The 26488-nt window shown below is 47.1% G+C and overlaps 1 protein-coding gene across 1 annotated transcript in view; it reads right to left on the reverse strand.

Annotated features, from left to right (window-relative positions):
- Positions 1 to 26488, reverse strand: part of LOC144773376 (cell adhesion molecule CEACAM5-like) — a 248210-nt gene that overhangs the window by 192355 nt on the left and 29367 nt on the right. Inside the window, exons 3-4 of the mRNA XM_078658346.1 lie at positions 9259 to 9498; positions 2531 to 2770 (exon numbers count right to left, since the gene is read on the reverse strand). Coding sequence (XP_078514472.1) covers positions 2531 to 2770; positions 9259 to 9498 — 480 coding nt within the window. The remainder of the gene's footprint in view (positions 1 to 2530; positions 2771 to 9258; positions 9499 to 26488) is intronic.

Here is a 26488-nt window from a genome sequence, read left to right on the forward strand (position 1 = left end):
AATACTGCATTCTGCGACTTTGCAACACTTTTGCTTGTTTGCGTTCTCAAAATGCGTGTTCGCAAGATATTTCCCACGAGCACGCAAACAGCGATTGCGAACAGTAAAAAAGCACAGCGAACATGCAATTCTGCGTGTTCGTGGAATTTTTGCTTGTTCGTGGAGATTTTCTACAGTTTTTGGGAGATTTGCGTAACGCGATTACGCAAATTCTGCCCAACCCTAAATTGAAAATACCAGTACAGGAAAACAATTACAAACCACAGCTAGGAGACTGCGCTGTGTGTGTGTGTTTGGGGGCGCACAACGAGAGAGAAGAGTTGCTCTGCCAGGTGTCAGGTGCGGTGACGGACTGCCACACATACCTCTACTCACTCGCATCTCCTCCATCATGGTGCAGCGGTGGTAAATGCTCAGCTGCGAGCCCAGCACCATCGACATCTTGAACGCTGATCAGCGCAGGTCCCGGCAGATCAGAAGTGCGCCCAGCTGGACAGAGGATGGCTTCACGGCAGGTCCAGTGGCCCGAAGCCTCTGTGCGCTGCGGGCAGTCCCAGGGATGTGCTTGGAGCCCCGTGGCCACCTGGTGCCCAGTGCACGCGGCATTGTATTTTGCACAGTTTTGCAGCTTTTGAGTAAGCGAATGAGACCCAGGGAGAGGGAGGGAGTTGCTACAATCCATTCCAGTCGAAACAAAGCCACAGAGAATAGTTGCATAAGCATGCTTGTTGATGGATTGCACAAGTCAGAGCAACTAGAGACGGCATAGAATGAGGTTCTAAATTCTGTGTATTAATAACACCAAGTTATGTGAATGGGTGTGTGCTTCTGGCAGTGGCTGGGTCCCGACTCCGGCGTTAACACTTTCCCGCTACAGGAAGCAGCCACAGGCAGCCTCCCTCCTTGGGCCCTAAGCCAATCACGACACTGCAATGGCAGTGGTGTGATTGGTGAGGCACAGCGGAGAGCGCCCCAGCCGGGCCATTTTCTCTATGTAGGCTGCATGCAGAAGCCTACATAGAGAAAAGGAAGAGTTTGCAAGACTGCTTTGATCGGCCCCAGATGGCCGACCCAAACAGTCAGGGTCCACAGCATTGGGCAAGCCACTCCCCCCCTGCCCTTGAGCAGGATCAACACAACCAGGCACTCCAGGCACTTCTGCTTTCTCGCAGTGCGAGTAGCAGAAACATTAAATGGTAGTTTTACCATTTTATGTTTCTGCTTCTCGCACTGCGAGAAAGCAGTGGGGGATGCCCCAACCCCCCTATGGAGGAGCCGCCACTGCAAGGTTGTCCTAGTCCAGACTGAAAATATGATAGTCATGTATTACCTACAGCAACAGGGGGGAACAGACACTCCACATTTGTCTCAGTTCTCCCAAACCATTTGGCATTGGGCTCTCCATCACAACATCCAACTGTTAGCAGAGTACCTTTCGGGATGGACAATGCCCAATGTCCAAACTTCGTATCCAGGTGTGCCTTTTAGGGCTACAATACAAAACATTGTATGTTATTTGCTTCATTTTCAGATCTATCTCTGAACTAGCCTTCACTTGTATAGGGTTACATCTAGCCGCAGTAGCTGCATATCTTCAAAATAGGTAACACATTTCTCTCTTCAGAATACCATTTGTTAAGGCCTTTATGGTAGGTCTCAAAAGTATGATTTACCCCCTGGTTCCACGTGCACCTTCATAGAATCTTAACATTGTCCGCACACGACTCATGGGCACTCCACTTGAGACCCTCTACAATAGCCCCCTTCATTTTTTCTTCTGGAAGGTGGCATTGTTTATTGCCATTACCTTACTCAACCATGTCAGTGAGCTTCAGACATTAACTTTACAGGAACCCTTCTTCCAATCCCATAGGGACAGAGTTGTCCCCCGCACCAACCGCAAATTCCTTCTAAAGGTAGTCTCTCATTTCCATCTAAATCAATCAATCGATCTACTTGTATTTTTCCCTCAAGCAGAGTGTTGTGAAGTAGGCTCTCCATACTTTGGATGTCGCGGCAACCCTCATGTTCTACAATGATAGGACTAAACCTTTGGAAAGACTAAACAACTTTTTTTCTGCTTTCTTCCAACCTCGTAAAGGAAAGGCTATAGCCAAATCAGGCATCACCAGATGGGTAGGTATTGCATCCAGACATGCTGTGAGATGGGTAGTTGAGATGGGTGGTAAAGGCATTCAAACATGTTTTGCTAAAGCTAAAATAATGTACCTGCTCCTCTTAGAGCACACTCTACTCAAAAGAAAGTTGAGTCTCTGGCGTTCCTGGGTACTATCCTAATAGCTGACATATGTAAAGCAGCTGCCTGGTCTGCATCACACACTTTCAATAAACACTACTGTGTGGATGTTCTAGCACAACAACAAGATAACGTGAGTCCCTCAGACACAACATTTTACAGCAGTAGTTGCAACCCACCGAGCAGGCTCTTTTCTGAATATACATACCCGACTCTGGATTCCCAGCCACATCCAAGCTCAGACACCCAAAGATACACACATGTGGTTCTTACCCATGCAGGTGACGTTTGTGCGGTTGCTTGCACTCTCGCTGATCTGGTTTCTTGCGGTGCAGGTCACCTCAATGAATTCATTCCCTATTGGAATTTCCACAGATGAGGTTCCGTTGTCTTCCTCTGTCCCGTTCACGGTCCAGGAGAAGGAGAGATCCGTCCCATTGGCCACGCGACAGAAGAGCTGGACCGTGCCCTTGGACCTGCACTTGAAGGCCACTTCCGGTACTGACACAGGATCTGAGAATTCATAAGAACAAAAGAAATGATTGTGGGGTCTCCGGGTGGGACCATCCTTGAGATCTGCGGATGGAACTCGTGAACTCGTGCACGCTTCTCGGGTGGATCGAATATTAGCCCAGTCAGCACTCTTGAGGTCCCTCAAAGGTTTGAATGGGGACAGTGAGGTGCTCAGCCTAACCCTTGACCAGTGTCTACATGAACTGAATATTAACAAGCCGGTCAGAGGGAGGCCTGAGCTGCCGGGTGATACTATGAACTCCAACTTCATCAAACTGATTTGCTGCCAAGCCTGAGTCTCAAGAGACAAGTATGGAATAGCACCCATCTCATGCCTGTCACTCAATCACTACTCTCATAGTGTAGTTTCTGATGGTGACACTACCCACGCGTGATGCTCCAGCCAGACCCTTAGCCAGCGTTAGCACTGAAGCCCTGCAACGCGGCTCACCTACTCCAAGGACCCGGTGGCCTCATCCTACCGCTACATCCATCTCTGGCTTTGGAGTTGGAACTTTATCTAGGCCATGAAAGTAAGACCCTCCTCTTAGGGACCTTGGGTAAAAGTTACACAAGCCTGCTGCATAACACCCACCCCCACCGATCACTATACCTGGCCTTGGGCTCTGCCCAGTATATCTGGGTACAGAGCCTGGCTTTCAGTCAGACCTTGAACTGTAGGCCACAGCCTGTTAGCAGCTTCACTGATGCTACAATAGAAATAACTATGATATCCAAACAACTGTTTAAAGTGTTTTGACTCAGCACAATCAGCCTTCTCCCTGGTATTCTTCCAATCACTCTAATATACAGGCTTACCTCTTACAGGACATGGGTACCCTATGATCTGGCATCCTGTTTGCCTCATTCTTCACACAGTGAGGAACAGTCTCAGACTTCCTGCACCCATCATCCCTCTGAGCTTTAGTTTGAAGCCTTCAACAGGAAATGGTCAAGATTTGATCTGGTGTTTAACACTGACAATGGATTTTGTACACAAAGGTGTCAGATGTGGGCTAACCTGGGCAGACCCCAACTGACTATAACACTCATCAGTACCTGACTCAGCACAGGAATAGACCCTCAGTAGCCCAAACACACCACCGCCACCCTGTGCTGAATACACCAGACCTGCACACAGCTGTGTGCAGGTCTGGTGCAGGTGTAGAGTAGCTACTCTGCCTTTTTTAGACATATGTCTGGCTTACCATGCATCTCCAAGAGCCCCTTCCTTTCCTAAGCTCTTTTCCTTTCCTTCTTTTTCATTCTCTTCTCGTTCCCTTCTCTTCCCATTCCCTTCCTTTCGCTTTTCCTTCAATTTCCCTTCCCTTTCATTCAACTCTTATTCCCTTCCCTTCTTTTTTTCCTTAGGTCCTCGCTCTTTTCCTTCCTTCTCCCTTCCCTTTCTTCCTTTTTGTTCCATCCCATTCCCTTCTTTTTCCCTTTACCCTCCCATATCTTTCCCTTCTCTTTACTTTCTCTTTATCTTCCTTCCCATTGCTTTACCTTCCCTTCCCTTGTGTACACTTTTATATCTCGCCTACCTACAATACCTATTACACCCTTAACCCCACTCTTAAATGTCTCTGGTCTGAGTCCCACTCTCTCTTCGCTTCATCTCTCCCCCCCTGTTCTATGTGTAGATGTGTGTGCATCAGAAACCTATTATTATTAGGGAAATTTGTAAAGCGCATGGTTACGCAGAAAGCGTGTCCCCGCGCTGGAAGTGGGGCTTAGAGACAGAAGGGGGGGGAAGCCTAATTAACCCTGAAAGAGGTGCGTTTTGAGTTTCTTTCGGAAACTTGATTCCGAGGGGTCCAGGCGGAGGTTGAGAGGTAAGTCATTCCAACTTTTCGCCACCAAGTAGCGGAAGGACCTCCCTCCCATGCGTGTCCTGCTAACCCTAGGGACTTTTAACAGGCCTCCGTGAGAGGAGCGCAAGGCGCGTGATGGTGCATACCTGGTGATAAGGTTATGGAGTGGGGCTGGCGCCTTTCCAGCAAGAATGCGATGGCAAGTGCATAGGGCCTTGAATGGGATTCTGCTTTTTACTGGCAGCCAGTGAAGGGTCTGAAGGGCAGCTTTGGAGTTGGCTCTTTTGGGGAGATTGAGGATAAGGCGGGCTGCCGCATTCTGTAGCACCTGAAGGCGGTTAGTTGCCTTACAGGTTGCTCCCAGATACAGTAGGTTTCCGTAGTCCAACCGTGATGTGACGAGTGCATGCACCAGCGTTCTACGGGCAGACGTAGGCAGGAGAATAAGGACCTTCCGCAGGCTTTTCAAAACACTGAAGCAGACACCCGCCACCCGGTCTATCTGGGGTCCAAAGGAAAGGTCCGCGTCGAACCAGACGCCTAGGTTTTTGACTTCCTGTCGGGGCGTTGGGGCTTCTCCTAGGCATGGTGGCCACCACGCCGATGACCAAGCAGACGGATTCTTCCCTACCACGAGCACCTCGGTCTTGCTGCCGTTAAGTTTGAGGCAATTGGTGGACATCCAGGTTGCTAGTTCTTGCATGCAGATTCTGAAGCTGTCCATAGCAAGGGCGGGTGCACGCGAGAGGGAGATCACCAGCTGCGTGTCGTCGGCGTAGGACACAATTTACAGCCCATGCCCTGCAGCAATGGAGGCCACTGGGGAGACATAGAGATTAAAAAGAGTAGGGCTCAGGGACGATCCCTGGGGAACTCCCTGGCCCAAATCTATGTCCCTAGAATAGTGGTCGCCCTGGCGGACCTGAAAGCTCCTCCCAGTTAGGTAGGATTGGATCCATTGGAGTGCAGCTCCTGATATTCCTCCATTATTCAGACACTGTAGCAAGGTGGTATGGGCTACAGTGTCGAATGCTGCACTCAGATCCAATAGGATGAGGGCCATAGTATGACCCTCATCCGCCCCCTGGCGTAGGGACTCCACCGCTGTCAGGAGCGCAGATTCTGTGGAGTGGCGGGGACGGAAACCAAATTGGGTATCGTGAAGTAAGTCAGACTTATCCACGAAATTCATTAGTTGCCGATTGACCGTTTTTTCTGCCACTTTGGCCAGGTATTGTAGAAGGGAGATAGGTCTAAGATTGTCTAGTTTATCAAAACTGACGTTTGGTTTCTTTCTAAGGGGTAAGACCACCGCTTTTTTCCAGTCGTTGGGCACGGTCTTAGTGCTGAAAGATGTGTCTAGTAGGTGTCTTATGTAGGGTTCCAGTACCACTAGACTATCTGTTAGGCGTTTGGGTGTAGTGGGGTCGCGTGGGGAACCCGACTTCACAGATCTGCAGATTTTTAGAAGTTCTTCTGAGGGCGGGGTGACAAAGTTGGTCAGGCTTTGTCTATCCCCCCATGTCCTAGGGCTTTCAACAAATTCTAGCCCGTTAATGGGTTGAGTTGGGAAAGCCGAATACATTTTTGTTATTTTTTCCGAGAAGAAATCTGCGATCTGGTCGCAGGATTCAGGCGAGCAGTCTGCTGGGGTATTTGCAGATTTTCCGCTTGAAAGAGTTTTGTAGATCAGAAAAAGCTCCTTCATAGAGTTATCAGCTTCGCTGATTCTCGCTGTATAGTAGGTTGACTTGGACTTTCTGATTAGTCCATGGTAGAGGCGCCTCACACTCAGGTAGGTGTCCCTGGTTTCTTTGGAGGGTGACCCCCGCCAGTGTCTTTCTGCTCTTTTCAGTGCGGCTTTCCTGACTCGTAGTTCGTCATTGAACCAGGGGGCTGTTTTTTTAACACGGCTGCCTATTTTGGCTTTTGAAAGGGGAGCGGTGGAGTCAAGAGCCTCATTAATGCGCTTGCAAAGATTGGTGTTAGCCGTGTCAGCGTCATTCCCTCCGGGGTTTCCCCCTTTAGTTAGTGCCTCGCAAAATTTGGATTGGGAGAAGGTGGCCCATCTCCTCCTAAGGTGGTAAAGTGCCACTGGTGGCGGAGTTTTTCTTCCAGGAATACGTATGGAGAAAGGTACTAAATGGTGGTCGGACCAGGGAATCGGGATGGGGGTTGAAGCTTCTATTTCATTCCAATTAACAAAAATAGGATCGAGCAGATGTCCTAATTGGTGAGTAGGACCCTTAACAATTTGGCTCAGGTGAAGGGCTCCTAATGCCTGACAGAAGTTCTTGCTGACGCTATCAGAGGGATCATTGAGATGTAAGTTGAGGTCTCCGAGTACCAGAAATTTTTCTTTGTATAGTGCCGTCTCTATGATACCCTCGACCAGGCTCTCTTCGAACCTGGCCAAAGGTCCCGGGGGTCTGTAAATTAGCACGCCCTTCAGTGTGCAACCATTATTCACTTTGATGGTGAAGCTCCCTGCTTCACTATCTAGGATGGGGGAGTGATCTAGTTGGCAGCGTAGATTTTCTTGGGCTATGATTGCAATTCCGCCTCCTCTTCCTTTGGGTCTATCCTGTCTGTGTATAGTATAACCCTCTGGGAGTGCCTCAAGGGCATCCGGAGTGGAACCTTCGTCAAGCCAGGTCTCAGTTAAAAACATAAGGTCCCACCGTTTCTCTGTGAGTAGATCGTGTAGATCTAACTTATGTTTCCGTAGCGAGCGCACGTTGAGTAATCCGCATTGCAGGATATGGTCTGTAGTGGCTGTGTTTGCGTCAGGATGAGGGTCATAGGAGAAGTGACAGTTTTCGCAGCCTATGTTGTCCTCCACTCGTAAGGTGTGTGTGCAGGATATGGCCGTGTTGTGGCGGAATTTTGTCAGTTCCTGTTTGCTCCAACGGATGTGAGTCTCCTGCGGAGCATGAGGTATGGCCCTGGACCGCGTACGATCGCGGACGGGCGCAGACGGGCTTGCCTTTGGCGCGCCTTCGGCACGCAGGCGGCGCGCCCGCTGCGCGCGTCCGCTGCGCGTACGTGGAGGGCACATTTCTAGTGGAGTAGAAGGGGGTGTGGCCTGCGTCGGTGGGCGTGGCTTGTGGCGTGGGGTATCTTAACCCCAGCGTGTGCCCCTGCATGCAGGCTGGCCTCTCACCACTGACACTCTCACCCCCTGTTCCATGAGCACCTGTGTGGAGTGTTGAACATTGCAACCACTCACCCACAGTCAACTGATCTGGGTTTAATCCATCATCATTCTTTAGCTCCTTCCGCCAACCCAGTTCAGACATGGCCATATGCTGATCAGTCTGACCCTGTGCCTCATGGGAACAGTCCAGCCCGTACTGCCAAGCCATATCTTCCCTAGACCGGAAACAAGCTTCCGAGGACCGGTTTCAAGTTCATAACCCTCATCAGACAGGCTATCTTGAATCCAGTAGCAAAGGGAGCAAGGGACCCACGTCTGAGCATACCCTGCCAACTTAGGGTGAACAAAGCAAAACCAAACAATAGACTTAACTTGGACCTACAACCCCGTAACCTCAGAATCCACTTACAAACCCAAAAACCTGACTTGTAATCTGAATCTGCAAATCAGTAACCCCTGCGCCCTTACAGAGACCCACAAATCCATGATCTCGGACTCTTAACCTGTGTATACAAACCCATATTCTCAGAATCCTTCTGTTGACCCATAAACCAATAACCTCTGAATCCTCACGTGGATTTAAAACTCTTAACCACAGACTCTTAACCTGGACCTACAAACACATACAAACCCATAACCTCAGAATCCTTACTTGGACCTACAAACCCATGACCTCATAAACGTCATGTGGTCCTACAAACCTATAACCTCATACACCTTATGTGGTCCTACAAACCCGTAGCCTCAGAATTCTTACACGGACCTACAAACCCAGGCTCAGGCTCTTCACATGGAACTACACACTAACCCTGGGCAAAGCACTACGCTATGCTTGCGTGGTTTGCGAAGTTTCCGCTACTGCACACTACGCGAACTGCACATAGCACAGTGCAAACAGTCATTTTTTGCTTGCTCGCGGTCCTCAACATCAAGTTGGCGACCGCGAGCAAGTAAAATGACATCCCGGCGAGACTTTTTCCTCGGTCACGATCAGCAACATCAAGTTAAGATCGCGAGTGTGGAAAATAAACCTCCCTGCGAGATTCTAAACGCGGGGGGTCAGGTTTCTCATTGCGAGTGGTTGCATGTGCTCGTGACTGCTCGCAATGAGAAACTACCAGTCCGCGTTGCGAAAGCTGCCGCTCGAGTAAAAATCTACTCGAGGGGCAGAAAACTACAGCTCGCACTGTGCAAGATGCCGTTTTCAATGATTGCACAGTGTCAAATGCTTGTCTGCACTGTACAGTCATTGAAAACAGCATCTTGCACAGTACGAACAGGGTACTACGCAGTTCGCGTAGTGCTACGCGTAGCTCGCGTAGTGCAAAGTGCACTTCGCATAGCTACACGTAGCGCTACTTCGCGAACTACGCCCAGGGTTACTACAAACATAGAACCTCAGATTCTTTACCTGGAAGTAGGATCTCAGCCATTCAGTCATCTTACTAGACCTCTAGACCCATAACCCTCACTTGTCTTTCCTGGTCGCAGAGAACCCCAACTCTCACGCTCCGCACCTGGGCAAATGATATCGGTGGGGTCACTCCGCTGCTCGCTGATCTCGTTCCTCGCGCTGCAGGTCACATTTCTCAGGACAGACTGGTAGCCCCTCATTGTTTCCTTCGTGGGGGTCCATAACGGGGTCTCGTCTAGACTCCAGGAGTAGGTAGGATCGGTTCCGTTCTCCACGCTGCAGGACAGCTGGACACTGGCGTTAGGCCGACAGGTGTAATTCACCGCAGGGATGGACACAGGCTCTGAGAATGAGAAAGGATACAGGATGTGAGCTTGTAAGGTCTCTCTACAGGATGAGTGGTAGCTGCCGCCTGCTGAAATGGGGTGAGCGGTCCAAATGTGGGTTACCACAGAATGCAACCTATGAGATGATTTATGAGCTGGTGGCAATCCTCTTTTTCTCACCTTTTGCCAGTTTACTTTTCTATGTCCTCTTCTTTACTTGCTCTAAATTGGCTTCTCTTAATGTTTTTTCTTCTCTTTCCACCCAGTACATTCAGAATAAACCAGAGACAATCTCATCCGGTTCCACTCATACCCTGCCAGAATCCACAAGGAATTTGTGATTATTACAATCCTTGGCAGAAACCCACCGTGGCCTGGCTGGTCTTTAAGGCAGGGCACGGTGCTTCACTGCTGAGAAACTATCATCCACATGCATCATTGCACCCGTTTGCGATTCCTAAATTGCGAAAATTAAGGAATCGCAATTTAGAAATCGCAAACTGCAATGCATGAACAATTCGCATTTATTTTTGCGATTCTGTATTTTTCCTTAATTGCGATTCACAATTTGCGAATCGCAATTAAGGAAAACGCTTCCCATTGATTCCTATGGGCCAAAAGGCCCATAGGAATGAATGGGAAGGCATTCAGATTTTGCGAATTTCAAATTGCGATTCGCAAAATGTGAATGCAATTTCAAGGGTGCAGGGGTGGTCCAAAGAACCCCTCCCTGCACCCCTGAAATGTAACTTTTAATGCAATTTACACACACACATGCCCCAAGGGCATGTGTGTGTGTAAATTAAAACTTTCAAAAATGCAATTTGTGCATATTTGAAAGTTTTCGGTAAATTAGCATGAAGTTCAAAGCATTTTTTCCAGAGACCCCTCACCCCCCAGGGTTGCCCCTAGGTGGAATGCTCCATCATTGGGGTTCCTCTCAATCCTCTACGGATCATGGTCAAAGCCAGGGGTAGATGGGCTTGCAGTCCCACTTTCGTCAAAGCCGTCTCTGGTACAGTAACTCAGTATGCGGTCTCCAGGGAGAGATGTAGGTTACTGTACCAGAGGCGGCTTTAAAACAAGTGTGACTACATGCCCCTCTACCCCTGGTTTTGACCATGATGCAATAATATAGCATCTACAAAAACACAGATTAATCACTAGAACCATATGTATACAGTGCGCATTAGGTGTGCATGGTTTGTGTCATTATCACAGGATTCACTAGGAGTCCTGATGAAGACCTATTTGGGGAACAGCTCGAAACATGTTGACAAAATCACATTACTGAGACAACCAGACTCATTAAGGTCAGTTTTCTTCTCAGTAAACGACCCCTGATTTTTAACCATACCAACTAGGGGGGGAATAAAAGAGTGGCTAACTAGTTAGGTATTTTAAAATGTTATTTCCCTTTCCATTCCACATCACTGCACTACATATAATCTACTCTAAAAATTGCTCCTACGTAATTCGCAAGTCGCAGCACGCCTCAATCCATAGAGGATTGAAAAGTACCCCAATGATGAAGCATAATACCTAGGGGCAACCCTGGTGGGTGAGGTGTTTCTAGAAAAAAAGTATTTTTTCTGGACAAGTGATTACAACAAATTCTTGCTGATCCTATCTAATTCCCTAAGGGCAGGTTTACTTGATTTTTGTCTAACTAAGTAACTGTCAGGAGGATAAACCTAGCCTCTACCTCTGCCTCCCTCTCTACTTTGGTAGCAATTAACATGGGCACCCCCCAACACCAAACACATCTGCACATAATCATGGATTTATTATGGACAGTGCTCTGTCCTCTAAACCCCAGGTTTACAAAGTCACGCCCTGTTTTCTTCTGGCTGGGTAGGCTCTGTCAAATATTCCCAATGGTATTTCTGGACCCAGGTAAAACTGTCAAGCAATGGCTATTTTCCTCTGATATTACTGTAACCCACCAGAAATGATCCTTCCCAGGTACAAGCTGGTCTCAGCCCCAGCTCATACAAAAGGTGGTTTCTTGCTCCTTCTGGGAAGAGTCATTGAGACCGCATTGCGAGTTGCCTCATTTATTAAAATGTCTTTATATAGGCTGCAAGACAACACATTCAACAGGTCTGTTTTTAACTCAAGCTTGAGTGTAAAGGACTTTAAACCTGACTCTTTAAATATGCCTCTCTAGTGGCGGGGATACCTCTTGAAGTTCTTGTTTGTGTTTTAAAAACCTGGATCTTAACCTATCGTTTATTTATTAGCCATTTTAAAGTTGGTTGACGAGACCCAAAAGATGAGTCTGAGCTGTACATAGGACCATTTTCATAGGCACAGTGAATACATATAATACATTTACATCAGAATAGGAGAGGTGTGGTAACACTTTCTTGTGCCAGGGGTCAGTCTAGCAGCTTGTTGGGAATCAAGTAGAATAAGAAGTGTGGTTTCATGGATGCGTCTACGGGGCTCTGCTGGGGTTAGCTTTATGCCTGGGCAGAGATCGCGGAGTTCCGCGAAGTGCAAAAAACCTCTGCCGCTTAGCTCCGCAATTGATGGATTTTCTTTAGATAAATGCTGTCTGCGATGATTTTCAGTGCCAGGTGCTTGTCCGCACTGTGCAATCATTGCGAATGGACCATGCACAATGCAAGCGGGCGCTGCATCCATTCTGCCGCTCGAGTAACGCGGAGTTTGGAATACTCCGCAAGAGAAGCGGAGTTTAGCGCCCAGACTTAGTTAGCTTGTGAGAAACAAATTTTAAAAAAAGATAAGTCCCTGATGAGCAGAGAAATGTTCTCGTGTTCGTTGAGGACATTTTTTCCTTTCCTGGCTGGGACTCCAGACCTCACACGGTGGTCCCAAGCAGGATGGTGACCAATGGAAACCTGGGAGTGGAGTCCAGGAGTTCCAAGCAGAGGTTGACGATGGAAGGAGGGATAGTAGAACCTTGTAGAACTACTAGACGGGGCGTCACATGGTTGGAGTGGAAGTTGGTCATCATTTTCCAAGTTCAATGAGAACCAGGGACTGGACACTTGAGGCCACTCTACAGTTGAGGATTTTCAGGAAACGGACGCGATTCACAGGGTCAAAGGCCACTGCCCGGTCATGGAACATAGGGATGCAGGAACCATCTTTATCCAGAATCCAGAGGGACCCAGAATCCCGCCCTGCATGTCTTATTCCACCCTTTCCACTACTTATAGCCAGACCTAAAGTTGGAATTCTGTTACTTCCTAAATATGCTGTGGAGCAGACATCATATTTCACCAACAAATTCTGCTACAAAAGTGGGCAATGCGAAGGGATAAAACTTTCACTAAATCTGAAAACAAATGTAAGATCCATGAGTGGTCTTCTGAGTGGAGTCCCCTCTCCTCTCCCTACTCAGTCACTGGGGTGGGCTGCTCGGGCTTCATTCATCTGACCAGTTTGCGTTGAAGTTCGTGTGGACCCCAACGTAGGGGCTGTGATTCTTGGGCGGAAACCAATAGAACTTCAGGGGGTCCTGCCCTAATCTATGGTGGAGTCACTTACAGAGAATTTGAAATAAGACTAATAATATGGATGTGCATGATGGTAAGAAGTAGAAACCTGGCATTACAATGACAGGGGTCTGAGATTAAGGATTTTACTTACTTTGGTGTGACCTTGTGACCTTGGGCAAGCATGTTCATAGAGGAGACACTTACTCCTGCTGGAGATCTTGCATGTAATTGTATTAAAATATTGATGATTGCAAGGTTGAAACAGGCAGTAGGTTTGAAATTATTCAGGCCCAGGGGCCTTGGGTTTATTCCACTAATTAAGGCAAATGCCTTCCAGCTTTTGTCCCATGATGCTCCTGGGTGGTGATGGGAAGCTCCGTTTCACATCACACTTTTCGAGAAAAGGCTCCAGCACTTAGCAAGTTAAGGAAATCACACAAATTCGGCACTTTGACAACACCATAAGGTTAGACCTTGTTTACGTTTGATTGCTACAAAAGCTGACGCTACAAGTCGTGTTTTTGGATTCGAGTCGTTTTATCAATATTCAGAGGTCTTAGGTTGTCATCCGAAGACTCCTCTTAGGAGCATTTGATAGGTCATCTATTGAGAGTAAATAAATAAGTGAATTTATTGAGTGATTTGTTAAAATAGTTACAATAAGACACACATCTAAATAAATAAAATATACCAAAGTATACCATTAGATTATGAATGTGCATTAAGCTAGTTAAAAACTTGTCACACCGGCCTGTAGCGATTGCCTTCACTTCTAGAGATGCTGTTTTATATGTTGGCATGTTCCATTGTGTCAATAAAAACTTAGAGGCATATTTACTAGAAAGTGACGCAGTGCGGCGCCTCAAGCCATCTTGCTGTGCTGAGCTGCGTCATTAGGAAAGTGCAGGGATGCATCATATTTACAATACTATGCAACGCTGTGCTTTCCTCTGCACTGGTGCATAATGTGCTGCCTACCGCCAACCCATGCACCCTGGCACCGTGGTGCAAGGGCCCCCCAGTTGCAGGCAGGTTTGATTTTGTTTTCTGACCTCAGAAACCTTCTCCCGTGGTTGTTTGATGCAGATTCCCACAGCGAGCAGCGCAGGACGCTGCTACCCATCTCATCACCGTGCTGATGAGGAATGTCTTGGGTCTGTTGTTGAGGTCCACGCTCAGTGGCAGCTGATTGTCGGTTTCTTGGTTTTGTACCCGAAGATCTGTAGAAAGACCTGGTTCATGACCACAAGTAGTACTAGACTGGAAATACATTTCGGTGCCCTCTTTGCTTCCACATTATGGTCCCGATTCACAGAATGAACTTAAGACTCAATTCTAAACTTACTACTTTTGGCATTCACAGAAGTTAGGATTCTGTCTTAAGTCTGTCTTAAGTGTGTCTTAAGTCTGTCTTAAGTTTGTCTTAAGTCTGTCTTAAGTCTGTTTTAAGTCTGTCTTAAGTTTGTCTTAAGTCTATCTTAAGTCTGTCTTAAGTTTGTCTTAAGACAAACTTAAGACAAAATCCTAACTTCTGTGAATACTAAAAGTAGTAAGTTTAGGATTGAGTCTTAAGTTCATTCTGTGAATCTTGCCCTGAGACCTTGCTTGTTGACAATGATGCCTAAGGGTTTGGAGGGAAGAGAACCCTCCTTTCTTTCATATTCACCGCCCTGTTCAGATTAACCTTAGGTATTTGGAAGGAAGTCCATGAACATCCTTCTTTAACAGGTTCTGTGAGGCAGCGTTATCTCTCAACGCGTCTTCAACTGCAGTTCCTTGTCCTCATTTAGGGGGGCTATAGTTACTTCATGAAGTTTAAAGAGGTCTCAGGATGATACCTGCATTTCCTCTGAGTTCACATTATTCATTTTTACTTTTGTTTGGATTGTATAGCTTGTTTACATTTGTTTGTGTGAATTTGAGCTTGCAATAAAACTGCGCTAAGTGTGTGCATCGCTAATGTTTTTACCTGAAGTGACTTTATGAATTTTTAAAGTGACATTTGATTTCATCTGGTGTGAGATTCAGTTAGCTTCTCTTGTCTTTTATTCAGCAGAGTAAAGCTAAGTGCTCTAGAGTTCAATTTTCTGTTCTGGCTTCTGGTCTCTGAGGTTTTCGGATAACGCGTCACCTCCGCTTCTCTATACGCCTCTAGACGGTATGCATTGCTCGTTTACCCAACGCCACTTCTCCCTTTCATGTTCTTCCTCTTATTATTTCTGTTCTTCCTCTTATACTCTTGGTCCCTGATCTTTGACACTTTAGGTTTAGTAGTTGTGTGAAGTCCATGTGATCTGCTGGTGGACTCTATGGCAATACGCAGTAAATGAACAGACGTGTGCTGCTCTTCTCTTTCAAAGCAAAACCAAAGGGGATGATGGACGGAGGGTTGAACATTGCAAACACTCACCCCCAGTCAACTGATCTGGGTTTAATCCATCATCATTCTTTAACTCACTTCACCACCCCAGTTCAGACTTGGCCATATGCAAATCCGTCAGACCCTGTGACACATGGGAACAGTCCAGCCCGAACTGCCAAGCCATGCCTTCCCTGGACCGGACTCAAGCTTCCAAGGACCGGTTTCTGCCATTTCAGCCGTCTTCAGCCCGGCTTGCTTGAATCCAGTGGTAAAGTGAGCAAGGGACTCACGTCTGAGCATACCCTGCTGACTTATGGCGAACAAAGCGGTACAAAAGGGGGTGGTGATGGACGGAGCATCTGAACCAATCAAACACTCACACCCAGTCAACAGATCTGGTTTTAATCCATCACTGTTCTTTAGCCCACTCTGCCACCCCAGTTCAGACATGGCCATATGCAAATCAGTCTGACCCTGTGCCTCATGGGAACAGTCCAGCCCGAACTGCCAAGCCATGTCCTCCCTCTACTGGAAACAAGCATCCTGGGACCAGTTTCTGGCATTTCAGCCATCATCAGCCCGGCTTGCTAGAATCCAGTGGCAAAGTGAGCAAGGGACTCACGTCTACGCATACCCTGCCAACTTATGGCAAACAAAGCGGTACAAAAGGGGATGATGGACGGAGTGTTGAACAATGCAAGCACTCACCCCCTCTTTCAGTCGCGTCCCAGGCTCTCAAACACCCCTTAAAGACCTCTACCAGCCACCTGTAGTGCCAGGCTCCCCCGGAGACCAAAGGGGGGCCTTGCTGCTGCTGAAGAAGTCCCATTGTCCAGAAATCAGCGTGGTTGCTGATTGAAAATAAATGATCGTGCCAGAGGAGAGACTGAAGCAAGCCAGGCGGTCAATGTGTCAGTGAGGGCCCCATCCGGAGAGTCCACGTGGCCAGTTTTATACCACCAGCATGACCAGTAGATTCTTGTCTCAACCAGTACAAAAAACAGACTATCACCTTAAGCGAGAACTTTCCCCCCATCAGTACATACTTTAAACAGTAAATGTAAGAAAAACACTTTAAAATCTGTTGCAGGTCTGCCTCAATCACGCCGAATGATAACTGAAATAAACAGAGAGATAAGGACCATGCTCAAAATGAACACGGTCGATTTTCATGTAGTTCCATGTAAGTTTCACGCTCAGGCCTTTGCTAAACTCTAAAACATGAAGACATAGCCGGCTGTTAAATCTGGGAAAAGGGGCTACCCTACATCCAACTCTGGCGTCCAGCGAGGGTGGCCACTTTGACGAACCCCCCCCCCCAATCAGTCAATCCGTTTGTGTGTTGTGGCCAAATCACAGGTCTCAGAGGATGTAAAATTAAAGGACTGGGACGACAACACCTAGAAGCCAGGTGGCTGACGGGAGGGAGGACGTAATCAAGATGGCGTCCGTCGCGCCAGGAGCGTCTGCGTGTCAGGAACTGCCGGAGCGTGTGTGTCGGGTTTGGCACGAGCACGCCATAGCAATTGAATTACATTAAGAAAGCTCTTCAAAAGAAGTTGGGGCCATATTATCAAGAAAGGGCGATACATTACCGACGCTTTTATCGGCAGGAAACTGCTGTTAAAGCGGTGATAATGGGCTTGATAATACGCCCTTGTGAGTTCCCATAGAAGCCAGGTTCTGGTGTTAACCTGGGCTTCTATAGGAATCACAAGGGCCTATTATCGAGCCCATTATCGCCGCTTTCGCGGCAGTTTCCTGCCGATAAAAGCGGCGATAATGTATCGCCCTTCCTTGATAATATGGCCCCTGGTTCTTTAGCCTTAAGAACTTGTGTGCTCTATTCCTTAGTAGGACCGGGCATAAGTCACCCTGAGTATTGATCCCAGATGATGTCTTCCAGCTGTTGAACAGGCTTGCTATATTTTGATCCTCACAGCTGCTGGTGCATGCCATGACCAAAGCCTGGGTGAAAAGTCGTTGGAAAGCAAACTTTGTAGGTTTTCTGCAGGAGCTGACTCAGTGGAACGTACATTTCCGATGTTACTCTCTGCTATCAAGATAATCTCTCATGTTGTAATCTTATCTCTGCAAACATTTTACAATTCTCCCTAGTTCCTAATGGATAAAACTTGCTGGGTATTAAAAGGTGCAATGTTCAGAAAAGTGCTTCTATAGAGAAATAGCCAATAAATAAAAAATATAAACACATATATACATGGCGCATAAATATTTTAAAACATTTCCTCAGAACAGCCCATATGCTAAAAATGTTACAATTAACAATACTTCCAAAAACTTCTCCCGCTTAATACAGATGTTAAACAAGAACTGTCTCAGATGTATCAGTCATCAATATTCTCTCCGACTCTCTAAAATGTAGTACACAGAAGGACAAACAGATCGGGCGCAGCCATTTTCTGCGCGCACCACGAGATTTATGACATACCAACATAGCATGATCAAGAGATGCCACCACTGGACATGACTCAGACGAGGAGTTACTATTCCAATTTTTGCTGAGCGATCAAAGTGATAAACAACCTATTCTAAATCTGATAAGCAAGCTCTTGGCCAGTGGTGGCGTAATAATGTCCATGTCGTTTTCAAAAGCTAGAATAGGTTTAAATGCCAAGAACTGCTCGGTGAGGTGGCCCAGGGAACCCCTAGTTATCTCCTGTCACACTGGGGACCAATAGGTCTATTTTAAAATCTGCTTATCCGCCCTACAAAGCAATTCAGACAAATCCCATATTCTGATCAAACCCAATTTTTTTTTCACCATTCACATACAAAGCTTAATCAAGGGATCTCCATAGCGGGGTCCAAGCTCTTTATGTCGCTCAAGGAATCTCAGGGTCGGATTCACAGAACTAATTTAAGACAAAATCCTAAACTTACTACTTTTGGTATTCACAGAAGTTAAGATTTTGTCTTAAGACAGACTTAAGACAGACTTAAGACAAAATCCTAACTTAAGTCTGTCTTAAGTCTGTTTTAAGTTTGTCTTAAGACAAAATCCTAACTTCTGTGAATACCAAAAGTAGTAAGTTTAGGATTAGTTCTGTGAATCGGGCCCAGAATATTTGCTTAATTCAGGAGCAGTCCAGATATGAATCCAGAACAGCAGTGGTTTTAAGTGCACCTGATCAGATACTCTTCTCATCCCTGTATCAAAATAAAGTGGGACCAATGGGGTACTTTTTTTTTTTACCAGCATTTAAAAAGCACACAGCTGCTTCCTGAGAGGTGTTCCGGCGCGGGGGCCATCGGGAAGATTAAGCGAGGTATTGTCCAGAGTCACATGGTGCTGGGCTGACCTGCTGCTGGCGCCAGGGATCGAACCGTGAAACCCGGTGTCTGGAATCAGGCACTCTGGCCGCTGCGCCACACCTCTTCTACTTGCAGGGTCCAAGAGAAATGCTGTAACAAACGAATTCTCCGTCACCGCGACTCTCGTGGTATTAGTGGTACCCCCAAACTTCAGCGCCATACGGTGCAGAGCTTTGGACCTTCGCTCGATAGGCTTCCAAGGCTGAGAGACAGAACGCGACTATGTGTTGGTCTGAAAGTGCAGATGGCTTTAGATCTATGTGATATCATGAGGGCTCATTTTTTATTTAGCGGGCCCATCTAAACTTGTCTAACAGGGTCCCCCCAAATAATCGAAGCTAAAAACCCTTTCCAAACGGCCATTCCCTGCCAAAACTGGACATCTTTTGCTAACATTTTTACCAACGACCATGAATTTGTTTTTGCAGAATTTGATTCTAGACTCCTGTCCCCACAGAACTCCAAGGGCCTCATTTATGAGAAGTGACTCATTGCTGCGTGAAAGCAGCGATGCGTCACTTCTCAGTGCGCACTCCTTGCGACATACCTGATGCGTCATAGCATACATTATACCTGGTGCAGGTATAATGCGGCAAAGGGGTTTACAAAGTGACGCATCTACCTAGATGCATCACTTTGTAAATATGGCGCACCGGCGACGTAAAAGTGACGCACAGCCTCATAAATGAGGCCCCAAATGTTTATTTAGCAGGTTTTGTAACCCCATTGGGACTTTGAAATTAATAATGAATCATTTGCAAACAAAAGTATGGGTGTTTTGGCCCAATTAAGAGTGGGGGAGTCATTTACACACATTGTCACTTCCCCGGCCACATCATTTATATATAGAGAGTGAACAAGGTGGGAGTCAAAACACAGCCCTGTCAAACCCCTCTTGCGATTGGGATGCACTGTGCCAGCTCACCACTATCACCCTACCTGCCCTGCGCCTAGTTTTCTTCCTGCAACCATGTCGGCAATTCAATTAACCCACCTAGAACTCCCATGTCTGCCAATACTCCAGTCTCAATAGGCATTGGAGTCAAACGTGGCACGCAGATCGACAATGCCACGTAAAGTTTCTTGTTGCCCAACAGAACGTGATTCCAATAAAGGATTTAAAATCCTGATCTAAAGTGCTAACTTTAGCACGAAATCCTACCTGTAGGGGAGTTAAAATCCTCTGATCTTCCATCCACTCCTGCAATCTATTTAAGACCTGGCCTGGCAAATATTATTGAACATTGTCTACTGGACTTAAAGGCCTAGAATTTGACCGAGAGTTAAATATCAAATTATTCCCACCCCCCCCCCCCTGGTGTCCGGGCTCTCCTCACCCCTTGCTATTGCATTAGAGAGGATGTTCATGCAGCTAGCCCACAGCCCAGGTTCTGATTCATATAAGTCACCTGGAATAGGATTGGACCTGGGGCCTTTAGAACCTTGAGACTATTAATAGCCGGATCAGTACCCTCCAGGCTGAAAAAGATGGTATTTGACTTCCCAGTTCCCAGCTTGGTAATATCACCCTCTGAGCATCCATCAACCACATTGGGGGCAATTCTGTAAGTGGAGCCTGAGCATATCGTTTTGCAAAATGTTCTTCTCATTTTTCTGGCAGAATTATGGGGCATATTACCAAGAATAAGTGATAATTATCGCTAAGCTTGGTTAGAGGCAATAATTTCGCCGTGCTTCGCCTATTTTTATCACTATTTTTATTGCTTAGGAGCCTTGATATTATCAAGGTTTATCTCCTAAGCGATAAAAATCGGCCGCAATGCATGAATATCGCTGAAAAGTCAGCGATATTCATGCATTACCGAGCTAATGCTCCTAGCCATGTTATCCACCTCCCATTGGATAACATGGCTAAGAACTGCTCAGGCCAGGTGTTACCTTTTGGAGATATTCGCGCTTAGCGCGAATATCTCCAAAAGTTGGTAATAGGAGATAGCGATGTTAGCGACTGTTTCCAGTCGCTAACATCTTGGCACGCCCACTTTGCATGTCATTAGTGATAAATATCACTGACATGCAAAGCGGGGCCCAAGATGATCGCTATCTCCTATTAGCGGTCGCTAATTGGTGTTAGCGACAGCTAGGTAATAGGGAGATAAAATTATTGCCGCTTTAGCGGGAAAAATACCCGCTAAAGCGGTGCAAAGGTCCTTGGTAATATGCCCCTGTATTCCATATGGGGTTGAAACGTCCAGTTGTCCCGTGAGCAATAATATGCCAGAATGTCCGGTATTATTCACTTCTGCTTACTTCTCAAAAGAAGAGAAAGAAGGATTTAATAAAATTCATATTTGCAGGAAATCATGCCAATAGGCACTGTGAGGCAGTGGCCGTTGTACTGCCTCCCCAATTATTTCTCTTACTTTCCACTGTGTATAAGGAATTTGCTTTCTTGTGATAGTCATTCAAACCGGGTTCAATGGTTGTGATGATTTCTGATGTGTGCTTTCAGCAATCCAGGTAATTTTGATGTTTTCTTAAAATTTGTGGATGTTTTAAAGCTGAAGGATTATTGCTGTAGACGTGTCTGCAATGATCTCAAGAATGCTGTAAGGATTATAAACAAATACATTCTGATTGGCAGGGGATGGGTATGCTGTGTGCTGAGAAACACACACCCTACTCTTTAATTGAAGGAAGAGTTGTTTACAGAGTCAGTTCTAGTGAGCTCCTGTAGAGATAGGCAGTGAACCCTCTGAGTACCTTTGTCCTCGCAGTGACACTAGATTGAATGAGATAGTAAATTGAAATTAAAGCAGCTGCTTAGATGGGTCCTAACTGGAATGGCGTGGTGAGCAAAAAACGATGGATTTAGGCCCAGATCTCTGTACTGGGGTGAATGTATGACATTGTTCTGCATTCTGTCCATCAACTGTTCTTTTTGCATTTGTCACCCCTGGCCTAGCAGTTCGGGCTGGACTATTCCCATTGGGTACACGGTCAAGACTGATTTGCATATGGCTGGGTCCAAACGGGAATGGCACGGTGAGGAAAAAAACGATGGATTTAGGCCCAGATCTCTGTACCGGGGTGAATGCATGAAATTGTTCTTCATTCTGTCCATCAATTTGCTTTTTGGAGATGAAATATTCCGGCAGTAAGTCTCCCTGAGGGCAATCATTTCATTCTATGAGAACATCATATTATGTAGTGATAACTGTGGGCTTCGGTGAGCCCAGTTGTTACTGAAGAATTGTTTAATCCTAAAAGGCAGGATGGGTGTCTTCCTGCTTTTCTGCATTGCAACAATAGTTAGGAACTAGTTGCCAGATTTATGAAGATTGCTTTTGCGACTCTTAAATAGCAAATTTTACCGATTCGCTATTTAAGAATCACAAAATGCAATGTATGTAGGATTTGCCCAAAAATTTGCGATTCCTACATATTCGTTATTAAGGAATACCTTCCCATTCATTCCTACAGGCCCATAAGAATAAATAGGATTACATTCGCAATTTGCAAGTACCAAATTGGTACTTGCAAATTGCGCATTCAATTTCAAGGGTGGAATCGGACCAAAAGGCCACCCTGATGCACACCCTAAAAAGGTAAGTAGCCACATGTGGTGCACATACATGCCCTTAGGGAATGAGTGTGCGGCACATGGCACTTAGAAAAATGCAAAAATGTGCATTTTTCAAGGAATTTGGAAATTACCACTAACTTGAAGTTGTTGGTAATATGCGATTCCTTAAAACCAGGGTGCAATTTTTCTTGCTTCCTGCATTGTATTTAAGGAATCGCAAATTGCGATTTGCATAATAGGTAATTGCAAAAATTGCGATTCCCTATTTTGCGAATGGCTTTTGGGATGATACATCCCAAAAGACTTTTTACCGTTCGCAAACGGGCCAATTCTAAGAAACTGAGTTCTTGTACCAAGATAGCTCACTCCAGGCACCTTAGCTTCAAGACCTTGTGTGCATTTCTAATGAAACAGAGCTCACTGACCCCCACTGTCTAGTGTCGGGTTCTGTCACATGGACTCCCCGCTGTTGCCAATGTGAAGAAAATGTATATTTGTCGATGCTCACTTGCTTCGGAGAGACACAGCTCTGCCTCTCTGTGCTGTGACGTCACTATTTTTGGATATTAAACATGTTTTAGACTCCAAGTAGGCCCAGAGCTGCTGTTTTCTTTCAGTCTGTCTGCAGTGCACTTCAGACGTGACACCTGGGCACTGTGTCTGCATGTGTGTTATACTGGTACTGGACAACAATCTGCATTGCTCACCTTGTCTTAATAAAATTAATCATGACTCCCTTCAATCTTTATTTTGTTCCCAATAGAAGAGACCACCTTCTTCTGCCTGGGTGGAAACCGTGCAAACCAGGAATACATGGAAGAAGGTTCAGCACCAACTTCTGCCCCCTAGGAACCGCCCAAGAGGAGCCCGGGCCGTGGTAAGGCACGAGCCTCAAGTGGGCTCCCGGTAGAGTGACCAGACAATAAGAAGTCACCATACCGTGGACTGCATGTCCTGCCTGGAACCCCAATGCTTCACGCCGCAGAGGCTCAGGGCACTACAACTGTGTGACTGACCATCATGGCAAACACCCCTGTTATGTTTTGTTATTATGATTTGTAAAGTGCTCGAATACCCAGAGGTGTCTTGGCGCTGCGTCAGTATTACAGAGATATGACTATGTGGTGAGCAGGTGGGTTATTAACGGTTAAATAGCCAGGTTTTTAGGGCTTTTTGGAAAGGCCACAGGTCTCGGATAGCTTTAATGTGGGCAGGGAGGGCCTTCCACAGCCTCGCCGCTTTGCAAATGAAGCTTCTACCACCCCACGAAGCACATTTGAAGGTTGGAGCATTGATTGGCCGCAAGTGCCTGGTTGGGCGGTACCAAATGAAGCTCAGCTGCAGGTGCATAGGGCCCGTGCCACGCAGGCTTATGAGTGATAGATAAGACCTTAAAAATTAATCGCTGGCTGACCGGTAGCCAGTGAAGCTGGTGGAGAGTTTGTTTGGCTGACTGAAGTATAGGAATGACCATGAGCAGACCTGCTGCTGTATCCTGAAGGACTTGAAGTGTGTTAAGGAGTTGTTTTTGAATGTTTAGGAATAAACCGTTACAGCAACCTAGTCTGGACATGACTAGTGCCGTCATAACTGTTTTCTGTAACATTACTGGAAAATAGGGAGGAATCTTCTTTGCTGTTTTGATTATAAAAAAGGCAGACAAGGTGAGCGCTTTAACTCTTAATTTTTTTTTTATTTTTTTTTTATAAAAACCTTTATTGGAGTAAGCAGAGATAAGTACAAGGATGGGCCTACAACCACACGGGCTGGCCGCTAAAAATGAGTCGAAATTCAAAATATACACCCGCGAGCGACAACACTCGACCAACAATGCAGTACTCCCCACATAATACAGGACATTTCGAGTTTTATTTTATATAAAAGAACAAACACACAAAAAGGCGAAAGTGAAGTACTGAAGGTCAGCTCAAAGGACGGAGGGGGGGTACAGCAGCAGGAGAACATAAACCGAGCCCTAAGGCTCCAAAAAGGTCGGGGGGGGTGAGGAGATCAGAGGGGAGAACCGGAAACACCAGAACAAACCCCTATATAAAGGCTCCGGGAACGCTCGCCTAGGGAGACAGGTTAATCTCAACGGTGCCTACAAGGGGAGGGGTACAGATATCGCCACGGTATTCATTCCATTGACCCCAGACCTTCGTCCACGCCCTGGGTCTGCCCCTGGCCACATAGACAGTCCTCTCACGAAACATGGACCAGTCCATATTGTCCTCCCATTTCGAGACTTCTGGGGGCTTGGAGGCTCCCCAGAGTTGTGCAACATCCCGCTTTGCAATCATATAACCCAGGGTAGCCCATCTGGTCTGGGCCACCGAATAGTCAGTGGGTTCCCACACATTCAACAGACAGCGACGGGGTTCCGGTCGCAAGGCCACACCAGTCACTTCAGCCATCACTGCAAGTACAGCCGTCCAGTAAGTTGCCACAATCGGGCACTCCCAAAGAATATGCAAAAAGGTAGCACTCTACCCACAACCACGCTTACATAACCCATCCGAAGAAAAGCCCATCGCCACCAGACGCGGTCCCGTAACATACACCCGATGAAGGATCTTAAGTTGAACCAAACGGAGACGGGCCGGAATTGCCACCTCCTTCGGGGAGGAGAGGGCCGATTGCCAATCCTCGTCATCAAGTTCCAACCCATCGTCCACCCACACCTCCCGAAGTCGGACCAGTAGGTCCGCCCGATTGTTAATCAATTTTTTATAGATCAGGGAGATAGTGCTATCAGGCAGGTGCCCGTCAAGGACACGGTCTTCAAGGGGGGAAGACTCAGGCGGAATCTCACCAGGAGCCAATACCGAGGCAAGGGCGTGTCGGACCTGTAGATAACGAAAGAATTCCCGAGCATTCAAACCATAGTCCGCCTGGAGGGCCTGAAATGACCTCACAGCACCCTTCGAGTACACATCCCCCACCTTACAAATCCCAATCATATCCCAGCGGTCGAAACCCTTGGTAGACCAGAGACCGCCCAGACGTTCCGAAGCATAAAGCGGCGTCGCCAGCGTCAAGCGATCCTCCCAACCCAGGCTCACATTTGCAGCTCGCCACACAGTCACAGCAGTCAACGTCGGTCCCACCAGATGGCGCCCAGCTGAGCGAGAGTAAAGCACTCTATTAAAGTCACCTCCCGGAAGCTGAAGTTTATCCATCTCGAACGCGGGATTCCGACCCGGTGAAAACATAACGTGGTTGATGGCAGACAACTGGGAGGCCCAATAATATCTCTTAATATCGGGGAGCGCCATGCCCCCGTCATACCACGGGATGGAGAGTTTCGCGAGTGCGATACGCGGACGCCCATCCCAAATCAACTGTCTCTGAAGGCTCTCAATCTCTCGAAAATATGTCTTGGGGATAGGGTCAAACGATAGAACATACACACAGGATTTGGCCCAGTTAATAATAAGGCCCGAGTTGGCACCAAAGGACGCAAGAACGTCAAATAAGACGGATAGAGACTTACGCGGGGAGGTAAGATACAAGAGAATATCGTCCGCGTAGAGCGAGACGCGGTCCTCAAAGTCCGGGGCCCAACGAATCCCATAAGGGAAGGTTCCCATCGAAGCCAGGCCGCCAACGGTTCAAGAGCGAGTGCAAACAGTAACGGAGATAAGGGGCAACCCTGGCGGGTGCCCCTGCCCAGGGAGAAAGGAGCCGACACCCTACCGTTCACCACAACTTGTGCCAGAGGTTCCGCATATAACAACTTAATCCAGCTAATAAACTCGCACCCGAAACCAAACTTCTCAAGAGTCGCCCATAGATAGGGCCACTCCACAGTATCAAAGGCCATGGAGGCATCCAAAGACGCCAAAATGGCCGGTTCCGTCAATAGCCCCGCCCTCGCTATCACGCCGTGAAGACGACGTAAATTCAAAGCAGTGTTGCGATGCGGGATAAAGCCAGATTGATCCGGATGGATCAGGTCACCAATAACCGTCAGAAGACGGGACGCTAAAAGTTTCGCCAAGACCTTGGGTTCGACATTTAACAGGGATATGGGCCTATATGAGGAACAAAGGTCCCGCGGCTTACCCTCTTTGGGGATGACGACTATCGTCGCCAGACGCTGATCGTAGGGGAGAATGCCCCGCTCTCGGGATTCTAAAAACATGGCACGGAGATACGGCGCCACCCTATCGGGACGCAATTTGTACAGCTCAATTGGCAAACCGTTCGGGCCCAATGCTTTACCCGAGCGGAGCAAACGGATAGCTGTAGCTATTTCATCAGCCGTAAAAGGGGAGTCCAACGCTACACGA

This window comes from Lissotriton helveticus, chromosome 8 (assembly GCF_964261635.1).
Source record: "Lissotriton helveticus chromosome 8, aLisHel1.1, whole genome shotgun sequence".
Classification (NCBI taxonomy): domain Eukaryota; kingdom Metazoa; phylum Chordata; class Amphibia; order Caudata; family Salamandridae; genus Lissotriton; species Lissotriton helveticus.